Source organism: Pogoniulus pusillus, chromosome 2 (genome assembly GCF_015220805.1).
Source record: "Pogoniulus pusillus isolate bPogPus1 chromosome 2, bPogPus1.pri, whole genome shotgun sequence".
NCBI lineage: Eukaryota > Metazoa > Chordata > Aves > Piciformes > Lybiidae > Pogoniulus > Pogoniulus pusillus.
Genome location: NC_087265.1, coordinates 7,326,482 through 7,337,500, shown reverse-complemented (window position 1 = coordinate 7,337,500; position 11,019 = coordinate 7,326,482). Strand labels below are relative to the sequence as shown.

Here is an 11,019-nt window from a genome sequence, read left to right as displayed (position 1 = left end):
GGGAGAAATGAAGAAGGGGAGAGGGGGAGAGAGGGAGGGAGAAGAGGAGAGGGAGAGAAGGGGAGAAGGGGAGAGAGGAAGAGAGGGAGAAGGAGGAGAGGAGAGGAGAGGAGAGGAGAGGAGAGGAGAGGAGAGGAGAGGAGAGGAGAGGAGAGGAGAGGAGAGGAGAGGAGAGGAGAGGAGAGGAGAGGAGAGGAGAGGAGAGGAGAGGAGAGGAGAGGAGAGGAGAGGAGAGGAGAGGAGAGGAGAGGAGAGGAGAGGAGAGGAGAGGAGAGGAGAGGAGAGGAGAGGAGAGGAGAGGAGAGGAGAGGAGAGGAGAGGAGAGGAGAGGAGAGGAGAGGAGAGGAGAGGAGAGGAGAGGAGAGGAGAGGAGAGGAGAGGAGAGGAGAGGAGAGGAGAGGAGAGGAGAGGAGAGAAAAGAGAGGAGAGAAAAGAGAGGAGAGAAAAGAGAGGAGAGAAAAGAGAGGAGAGAAAAGAGAGGAGAGAAAAGAGAGGAGAGAAAAGAGAGGAGAGAAAAGAGAGGAGAGAAAAGAGAGGAGAGAAAAGAGGAGAGAAAAGAGAGGAGAGAAAAGAGAGGAGAGAAAAGAGAGGAGAGAAAAGAGAGGAGAGAGAGGGGGGAAAACAGAGAGAGAGAAGAGAGAGGAGAGAAAAGAGAGGAGAGAGAGAGGGGGAAACAGAGAGAGAGAAGAGAGAGAAAAGAGGGAAAGGAAGGAAGGATTTGTGCTGCCTGCTTGCTCTTCTCCGCAGCACAGGAGCAAACAAACTGCCTCGTCACTTAACAAGTCAAAACAACTTCGGCAGCAATAATAGTTCTTCGATTCCCCTGAAGGTTCTTGGATTCTCGAGTTAGTTTTCTACTTCTAGGAACAATTTCAGGCAGGATTTCAGCTGGCGTGGTGAGAAACAAGCCCTGTTTACCCAGCTCCGCTCGCATTTCTCCCGAGCACATTACGGACCGAGTCGTGTGTGTGTGCGTGGTGAAGGGGATGGGGGGGAGAGAAGCAGTAATTTATGAAAACACAGAACACCATAATTTTGCCATTTTTCTGCAATAAGGATGAGGAATGATTCATGGGCAAAAATGAAATATCTTTCGGTGTCAGGTGGATGGATCCAAGATTTACAGCTTCTTGACTTGGACAGGAACAACTCCGCTCGCATGAAGATGACTTGCAAATCAGTTAATTGTGGGGAGGAAGGAATGAATCCGGGTGCTTGGCTGAAACTCAGCAACAATTTGGAGGGAGGGGGTGGGAGGAAAGGAGGGGCTGGGGAGGGCTGTTTGCTGTGGGGAGGGGGCTGGCGGAGAGGGCTGCCTTTGTCAGGGACCTTGGCGGGGGCTCCCACCGCCCCTCGCTGCTGCTCAGCAGCCCCAGTTCTGCTGACAGCAGCTGGGCAAACAGAGCTCGGGGTCTGGGCGAGACAGAAGCAAGCTTGCCTGGTGGGGTGAAATAACGCCCGGGGAGGGGAACTGGTGGAGGACAACTGGTGGGGGAAAAGTAGTGGGGGGAAACTAGTAGAGGAGAACAAATTAGTGGAGGAGAGTTAGTGGAAAAGAAAGAATTGGTGGAAGACAGAGAACTGGTAGAAGAGAAAGAATTGGTAGAAGAGAAAGAATTGGTAGAAGAGAAAGAATTGGTAGGAGAAGGAACTGGTAGAAGAGAAAGAATTGGTAGAAGAGAAAGAATTGGTAAGAGAAGGAACTGGTAAAAGAGAAAGAATTGGTAGAAGAGAAAGAATTGGTAAGAGAAAGAACTGGTAAAAGAGAAAGAATTGGTAATAGAGAAAGAATTGGTAGAAGAGAAAGAATTGGTAAGAGAAAGAATTGGTAAAAGAGAAAGAATTGGTAGAAGAGAAAGAATTGGTGGAGAAGTACAGGAGGAGAAAGAACTAATGGAGGAGAACTAGTGGGGGAAAACTAATGGGGGAGAACTAGTGGAGGAGAAAGAACTAGTGGAGGAGAACTAGTGCAGCAGAACTAGCAGAGGGGAAAGAATTAGTGGAGAACTAGTAGGGAAAAACTAGCAGAGGAGAGCTAGTGGGGGAGAAAGAACTAGTGGAGGAGAACAAACTAGTGGAGGAGAACTAGCAGAGGAGAAAGAATTAGTGGAGAACTAGAGGAGGAAGAACTAGTGGAGGAGAACTAGTGCAGCAGAACTAGCAGAGGGGAAAGAATTAGTGGAGAACTAGTAGAGAAAAACTAGCAGAAGAGAACTAGCAGAGGAGAACTAGTGGGGGAGAAAGAACTAGTGGAGGAGAACTAGTGAAGGAGAACTCGCAATACCCACCTGGCTCTGCCCTGCTCCCACAGCACCGGTGTGGTGTAGCTCCCAAAAAACCCCCCAAATTCCAACAGCCTCAATTCCCAAACCTCCCAAACCGGGAAGTTTTGAGCTGCACCGAGCAGTGTCGGGCTGCAGTGCTTGAGAGGAGGCAGACAAAGCGGCGTTGGCGGCTGCTGGTGTGAGCTGAGGACCAAGTTTAGTGGCATGCAGCTAAAACTTCCCACATTTTCCCAGCGAACAGCCTCCCTGCTCGTATCCAACGGGATAATCTCAGGGTACAGCCCTTGCACAGGATGGTGGGGGGGAAAGCAAGCAAGCAAGCTGGAGGCTGCCTCAGAGGAGCACGGTTGACTCTCTGCCTTTATTTGCAAAGCCAGGAGAGGGGAGAAGATCCCAGCGCACGCCTGCTCCAGCAGCACCTTTCCAGCCAGGGAAGAGGCATCGATTGCGAGCAGCAGCCCGGCCACCCCCCGCCCCAGCCAGCCCGGGGGGGAGGCTGTGTGCAAGGCTACAGGAAGGCAAAACCCGGGGTGAGGGGCAAGGAGGATGAGGATCTCGAGGCTGAACACACCTCCAAGGCTGCGAGCCCTGCTTTATTTCTGCAGCGAGGAGAAGCGGCACTGAGCGAGCAGCGAGGAGCGGTCCGCGCCGCAGACAGGTCTCTGTCGGTGGCAGATGCAATCAGTTCCTATCTGACAGAGGGAAACACCCAAGCAGGGCAGCAGGGCTGAAATATTAATGCTGCTATGATATTCCCGCTCGTGTTTCCAAAGCAGGCTGCAGAGCACAGGCCAACAGCAGCTTCCAATAAATCTGAATTGTTGAGCGTTCCAGGGGAGAAATGGAGCGAAGCAAAAACAACTCAGCCCTGGAGAAACTCCTTTGCTTCTGCCAGCAAGCGGAGCCTCAGATTGTGACCCATCCTCATCCCCCCACCCCGGAGGTAGTGCTGGAAAGTATTTAGGAAAGAAAGGAAATAAAGGAAAGAAAAGAAAGAGAGGAAGGGAGGAAGGAAGGAAGGAAGGAAGGAAGGAAGGAAGGAAGGAAGGAAGGAAGGAAGGAAGGAAGGAAGGAAGGAAGGAAGGAAGGAAGGAAGGAAGGAAGGAAGGAAGGAAGGAAGGAAGGGGGAAAGGAAAGAGGAAGGAAGGAAGGAAGGAAGGAAGGAAGGAAGGAAGGAAGGAAGGAAGGAAGGAAGGAAGGAAGGAAGGAAGGAAGGAAAGAAAGAAAGAAAGAAAGAAAGAAAGAAAGAAAGAAAGAAAGAAAGAAAGAAAGAAAGAAAGAAAGAAAGAAAGAAAGAAAGAAAGAAAGAAAGAAAGAAAAGAAAAAAGGAAGGAGAGGAAAGGAGAGGAAAGGAGAGGAAAGGAGAGGAAAGGAGAGGAAAGGAGAGGAAAGGAGAGGAAAGGAGAGGAAAGGAGAGGAAAGGAGAGGAAAGGAGAGGAAAGGAGAGGAAAGGAGAGGAAAGGAGAGGAAAGGAGAGGAAAGGAGAGGAAAGGAGAGGAAAGGAGAGGAAAGGAGAGGAAAGGAGAGGAAAGGAAAGGAAAGGAAAGGAAAGGAAAGGAAAGGAAAGGAAAGGAAAGGAAAGGAAAGGAAAGGAAAGGAAAGGAAAGGGAAAGGGAAAGGGAAAGGATTGTAGGAAAGATTTTCTGACATGTTATAGACCAAATTCATGATCTTGGCAAATACATCCTCTGGAGTGGACCAGTCCTGGGTCTTTCTAGGGCAGGGGGATACGTGGAAGTGAGTTACTCCAGCTGCACACAACCCTTGTAGGCAGCAGTTGTGGAATCTCCCTATTCCAAGTGTAAATTAAACCCTATAAAATAATATGGAGATGATAAAAATTGTGTTAAAGCTGAGAGCAGCTTTACTGATTTACCGAGGATGAAAATATATCAGGGGCTCTGCTGTCAGAACATTCATCAACAAGGGCTGCCAAGCCTGGGCCATCCTGACCTGGGGAAATGATCAAAACGGATTAGGAAACCTCTTCCCCTCATCCCTATTGATTTTAGTTGGGATAAAACTCATCAGGGTGCAAAAGGGACACCTGGAGGTTGGCATCTCCCCGCCCTCCAAACACCAACCCACCCCCACCTCCCCACCCTCCCCCCCCACTAAGGCCCAGGTTGTAATTCCAGGAGGAGATGGCAGCGCTGATCCCTTGCCCTGAGAGCTGGTGGATGGCCCAGGAATGCTAAGTGCTGGCTTCATCACTCCTCATTTGGTAGTTTAGAGGGAGAAATGCTCCCAGAGGGAAAGCACGGGTGAGACTGGGAATGCTCCCAGAGGGAAAGCACGGGTGAGACTGGGAATGCTCCCAGGGGGAAAGCACGGGTGAGACTGGGAATGCTCCAAGAGGGAAAGCATGGGTGAGACTGGGAATGCTCCCAGAGGGAAAGCACGGGTGAGACTGGGCATGCTCCAAGAGGGAAAGCATGGGTGAAACAGGGTGATGTTTGCTCCTCACTTTGTAATTTTGAAGTGAAAGTGCTCAAACAGGAGTGAATTTGGGTGATGTTTGCTCCTCACTTTCTATTTTTGAAGGGGAAATGCTCCAACAGGGAAAAGAATGGATACAGTGAGGTGATTTTTGCTCCTCACTTCGTAGTTCAGGAGTAAAAATGCTCAAAGAGGAAGAGCATGGATAAAATGAGGTGATTTTTGCTGCTCAGTTTGTAGTTTGTAAGTAAAAATGCTCAAAGAGGAAGAGCATGGATAAAATGAGGTGATTTTTGCTGCTCAGTTTGTAGTTTGTAAGTAAAAATGCTCAAAGAGGAAGAGCATGGATAAAATGAGGTGATTTTTGCTGCTCAGTTTGTAGTCTACAAGTAAAAATGCTCAAAGAGGAAAAGCATGGATGGAATTGGGTGATGTTTGCTCCTCACTTCCTATTTCAGAAGGGAAAATGCTCAAACATGGATGGAATTAGGTGGTATTTGCTTCTTATTTTGTAGTTTAGAAGTCAAAATGCTCAAGCAGGGAAAGCACAGATAAAATGAGGGGCCTTTTGCTCCTCACTTTGTGCTCTAGGGGTGAAAATACTCAGAGAGGGAAAGCATGGAGGGAATTGGGTGATGCTTGCTGCTCACTTTCTATTTTAGAAGGGGAAATGCCCAGAGAAAGCACAGATAAGTTCAGATGATTTTTGCTCCTCACTTCGTACTTCAGGAGTGAAAATGCTCAAAGAGGGAAAGCATGGAGGGGATTTGGTGATGTTTGGATCAAATTGAGTGATGGCTGCTCCTCACTTTGTAATTTAGAAGTCAAAATGCTCAAGGAGGGAAAGCATGGAGGGAATTGGGTGATGTTTGGATCAAATTGGGTGATGGCTGCTCCTCACTTTGTAACTTAGAAGTAAAAATACTCAAAGAGGGAAAGCATGGAGGGAATTGGGTGATGCTTGCTGCTCACTTTCTATTTTAGAAGGGAAAATGCTCCAACAGGGATGGAACTGGTTGATTTTTTTGCTCCTTATTTTGTAAGTTTAGAAGTCAAAATGCTCCAACAGGGGAAGCAGGGACAAAACGAGGTGATGCTCGCTACTAAGCACCCACTCAGGTGCTGTTCCTTTGGAAATGAATTTTTCCAGGGTTGACCCAAGTTGGTTTTATTCTCCCTGTAGCTGCTGTAACAAAGTACCAGGGAAGGGAACCCTTTTTTCATCAGCTTTATTGGCTCATGCGTTGGCTTTGGACTCGGTTAAAAACAAGGCACATGAAATAACATCCTCTTATTGCTCTCTAAATGCATGCGGCTCCTTCTGCATATCAAAAGTAATAAATAACAGCAGTAAAACACCCGGACAAGTCCAAAAAAAACCCCACCCCAACTGACAAACCCAGCCTCCAGCAGGGCACTGAACAGCTCAGGCCAGAACCGAACTGCCCAAGTGCTAAAGGGCAGTGTGGAGACACAGAGTTTATTTCAGACACAACACACCCCGCCGATCCCCACCCCCCACCCCTCCCAAAGCCACCAGCAAGCCCACTCCCACCTGAAAAAGAGGAAAGAAGACAAGCCCAGGCCGTGCTGTTTGCCCACCTGGGATCAGAACAAAGCCAGGCAGTGACAGCGAACAACTCTTCCTACAGAACATTCCCAGGAACAGCAGCCGCGGCACCGGCGGCGGAGACAGCCCGCGGGGGACAAATGAAATCCTTGTGGCTTTATCCCTGCCTGGAGATTCAGCTGCTGCAAGCGAGGACCGGCGAGCTCCTCTGGTCACACAAGGTGCTCCTGCGGCATCTGCCTGTGCCACGCAGAGCAGAGCGGAGCGGAGCAGCACGACAGGGAAGCGCCTCGGATGCAAAGCGAACCTGCAGCGGAGGATGCGTGCGCGGAGCCAGGGAGAGCCCAGAGCCACACTCTGAATGCTGCGGGGATGGGGGGGAGAGAAGGGAAAGGGGAAAAGGATAAAGAAAGGAAAAGATGGAAAGAAAGGGGGAAGGAAGGGGAGAAGGCAAAGAAGGGAGGAAGGTAAGAAAGAAAGGGGGAAGGCAGGAAAGCAAAAAAGGAAGGAAGGAAGGAAGGAAGGAAGGAAGGAAGGAAGGAAGGAAGGAAGGAAGGAAGGAAGGAAGGAAGGAAGGAAGGAAGGAAGGAAGGAAGGAAGGAAGGAAAGAGGGGGGAAGGAAAGAGGGGGGAAGGAAAGAGGGGGGAAGGAAAGAGGGGGGAAGGAAAGAGGGGGGAAGGGGGATGGAAAGAATGGGGGAAGGAAGGAAGGAAGGAAGGAAGGAAGGAAGGAAGGAAGGAAGGAAGGAAGGAAGGAAGGAAGGAAGGAAGGAAGGAAAGGAAGGAAGGAAGGAAGGAAGGAAGGAAGGAAGGAAGGAAGGAAGGAAGGAAGGAAGGAAGGAAGGAAGGAAGGAAGGAAGGAAGGAAGGAAGGAAGGAAGGAAGGAAGGAAGGAAGGAAGGAAGGAAGGAAGGAAGGGAGGGAGGGAGGGAGGGGAAAGGAAGGAAAGAAAGGGGAAGGGAGGGCAAAATGAAAAGAAAAAAAAAAGAGGGGTAGGGGAAGGGAAAAGAAGGAGAAGAAAAAACAAAACGCAGCAGCAAACCCTGACTTTCCAGGGAAACTTGGAGCAGCAATTCTCACACACTGCGTTTTGGAGAGAAGTGGAGGAGAAATTCTCTTTAAACCATAGCAAGAGTGTTCAATCCTGTAAATATTTTCCTTTCCCTGGCCTGGGAAAGGCCTCACTGCTTTTAGATTTTTGTAATTTCCCTATATTTGGAATTAACTGCAGAATCCTTCCCTCCTTCCCCTGCTCTCTGTGTGCTCTGCATTCACCTTCAGCTTTGCAGCGTGGAAACGATGACATCTGCGATGGTGCTCTTGTCTGAAGAGGGGTCTGGGGACACCAGGCTGTGTCCCACATCCTGTGCTCTACCTGGATCCATTGGAACACCTCTCAAAGAGAAACGTTTTACAGGAGCAGGGCAACCAAACCTTTATGTTCCTAAACTCCCTCACCATGTTGCCAAAGGTGCGTAGGAGCTGCAAGCCACAAGCCTGGCACGAGAGCTGCAGAGCCACAATTCTAGCACAGGAGCTGCAGAGCCACAAGCCTGGCACAGGAGCTGCAGAGCCACAACCTTGGCACAGGAGCTGCAGAGCCACAATTCTAGCACAGGAGCTGCAGAGCCACAAGCCTGGCACAGGAGCTGCAGAGCCACAACCTTGGCACAGGAGCTGCAGAGCCACAATTCTAGCACAGGAGCTGCAGAGCCACAAGCCTGGCACAGGACCTGCCAAGCCACTACCTTGGCACAGGAGCACAAAGCCACAAGCCTGGCACAGGAGCTGCACAGCCACAAGCCTGGCACAGGAGCTGCAAAGCCACAATTCTAGCACAGGGGCTGCAGAGCCACAACCCTGGCACAAGAACTGCAAAGCCACAAGACTGGCACAAGAGCTGCAAAGCCACAACCCTGGCACAGGAGCTGCAGAGCCACAACCCTGGCACAAGAACTGCAAAGCCACAAGCCTGGCACAGGAGCTGATTTCATCCAGACATAAACTGGCACCAGTTAAAATGAACCAGGTTTTACTCAGGTACAAACTGGCACCAGTGAAAATAAACCAGGTAGAAACTGGCACCAGTTGAAATAAAGCAGGTTTTACCCAGGTACAAACTGGCACCAGTTAAACCAGGTTTTACCAGGTGGAAAATGTGGCTCCTTGGAACTGAAGCTTCTTTTGGGTTATAAATTGGGATTTCTACTGAACAGACCAACAAAGTCATCACCAGATCCTTCTCAAGGTGCATATTTCTGGGTAGAATCCTTCCTGGTGATCTCCAAACTGCAGCAGGATGGCAAAGATGGCACAATGCTGTTGAGAATATCTCAAGTGAGTGGTCCTAAAGTCCTCATCATTCTTTTTTTCACTGATCTGCTGAAAAAGAGCCCTTCTGGGAAAGAGAGTGGAATGGAGAAAACATCCTTCATGTTTTCCTTGCCTGGCTGAGCATTTTGAACTAAATTAAGGCTTTCTGCCATCAAAACCTGCCCACATCCCACATCTCCCAGCTGGAAGCAGGGTGGAGTTGGACAGCATAAACCCCCACCACTAGCCAATGCTGTTTAGTAAAGGAAGCTTGGCTTGATTCATCTAGGAGTAGAAGCAGCTTTCCTCTGGCTCTTGGTTAATTAGCTGAAGTGATAAATCAAGATGTCCTGTCCTCTTCCAGCTTCATGCTGCTGCTGAATTTGGTGCCACAAAAATAAGAGAGCAGTCAACAGAGCAAACCCAAAAATCACCTCTGGAAGGCTGAGGACAACTCCGATCTGCAATCACTGCCTCGGGAGACATCAGGTTTGTTCCTGTCCTGATGCCACCTCCAACCCTGCAAGTCAACTTTCCTTCTCTTCATTGAAGGGGACAAACCAGCAGCTCTGAAACACTAAACAGAGCTTGGCAAAACCAGAAGACACCTCAAGGCAGGACTCACTTCTGAGCATCGCATTTGTTAAGGGTGATAGAACAGCTGACGAAGAAGGCAGCGTGGTCCTTGTGTGTGCCCCCAAGTCCTTCTGGGCTGTGCCCCCAAACTCTTGTTAGCTGACCCCAGTGTCTAGAGAGCACCCAATCCAAAAGGCCACATGCTGGAGCAGTAAGAGCTGCACAGAAAACCACTGACAAGGAGAACAAAAGGCACCCAGCATGCCGTCACGGGAGCCATGCCGACGGATGGACACCACTTATCTGGGACAAGCCAGGAGAGTCAGGAGAAGTGGAATGTTTGTGGCTGTGAGCAGACATGGTGGTGGCTGGACTCACAGCTGACCTGGTGGGGGGTTGAACTTCACAGCAGGTGTGGAGGTGGTTGAACTTCACAGTCCCCCACCACTGCGGTCCACCGGGATGACCGCCCGCTGCCGGAGGTTCTCCTCCGCCGTCTTCATCAGCACAGCCAGACGGCTGCCCGAGACGTGTCCCTTCTGGATGGCACTCATCAGCTGGGGAGGCAAGAGGGACAGGGAGGGCTCAGCAACCTGACAGAGGGACAGCAGGGTAACTGCCACCCATGCCAGTTCTACACCTGACTGACTCATGGGGCACAGGACACCAGCAGAGTGGCACAGCCTGGTGCTATCAGCTCCTCTGCGCTGGATGTCCTGCCCTGGGCCACCAAGCACAGAATCATGGAATGGGAGGGGTTGGAAAGGAACTCTGGAGATCATCCAGTCCAACCTCCCTGCCAAAACAGGGGCACCTAGGGTAGGTTACATAGGAATCTATCCAGGTGGACCTCAACAGTCTCCAGAGGGGATTGGTCTCTTCTGCCAGGCACCCAGGGACAGAACAAGAGGGCACAGCCTCAAACTGCCAGGGCAGGTCTAGGATGGATGTTAGGAAGAAGTTCTTCACAGAAAGAGTGATTGGCGTTGGCATTGGCTGCCCAGGGAGTTGGTGGACTCACCATCCCTGGAGGTGTTTAGAAGGAGGCTGGATGAGGCACTTAGTGCCATGGTTTAGTTAATTGGAAGGTGTTAGGTAATGCGTTGGACTTGACCTCAAAGGTCTTTTCCAACCTGGCTGATTCTGTGATTCAGAGAAGGACACTCCACAACCTCCCTGGGCAGCCAGCTCCAGCACCCTCATAGAATCAACCGGGTTGGAAGAGACCTCCAAGACCATCCAGTCCAACCTAGCACCCAGCCCTGGCCAATCAACCAGACCATGGCACTAAGTGCCTCATCCAGGCTTTGCTTCAACACCTCCAGGGACGGTGACTCCACCACCTCCCTGGGCAGCCCATTCCAATGCCAGTCTCTCTCTCTGCCAACAACTTCCTCCTAACATCCAGCCTACACCTCCCCTGGCACAGCTTGAGACTGTGTCCCCTTGTTCTGTTGCTGCTTGCCTGGCAGAAGAGCCCAACCCCACCTGGCTACAACTTCCCTTCAGGTAGTTGTAGACAGCAATGAGGTCACCCCTGAGCCTCCTCACAACAAACAAGTTTCTCCTCATCTTCAGATGGGACCTCCTGGGTTCCAGTTTGTGCCCACTGCCCCTGGCTGTCAGCAGTGCTCAGTCTGGCCCCATTCTCCTGCTCCCCACCATTTAGCTCTTGCTGAGCATTGAGAAGGTGCCCTCAAGTTGATGTAGAGTTTCCTGTGTTCCAGTTTGTATCCAGTGGGGGGCACCAACATAGTTCCATTCTAAAATGTCCCTGTCAATGCCTGCTGGTGGCTCTCTGGACCAAAATCTTATGACTAACAGCACTGTTTTTTCCA

General features: G+C 50.4%; 1 protein-coding gene across 2 annotated transcripts in view; it reads right to left on the bottom strand.

Moving 5' to 3' along the window:
* Positions 1-11,019, bottom strand: part of GPD2 (glycerol-3-phosphate dehydrogenase 2) — an 80,542-nt gene that overhangs the window by 241 nt on the left and 69,282 nt on the right. Inside the window, exon 17 of one of the 2 annotated variants that reach the window (XR_010304998.1) lies at positions 8,439-9,738. Coding sequence is in view for 1 of the 2 variants with exons in the window: in XM_064155212.1 (XP_064011282.1) it covers positions 9,613-9,738 (126 nt within the window). In the remaining variant the exon portion in view is untranslated. Of the gene's footprint in view, positions 1-8,307; positions 9,739-11,019 lie in introns of those variants that run through there. The other variant, XM_064155212.1, reaches the window with a different exon arrangement.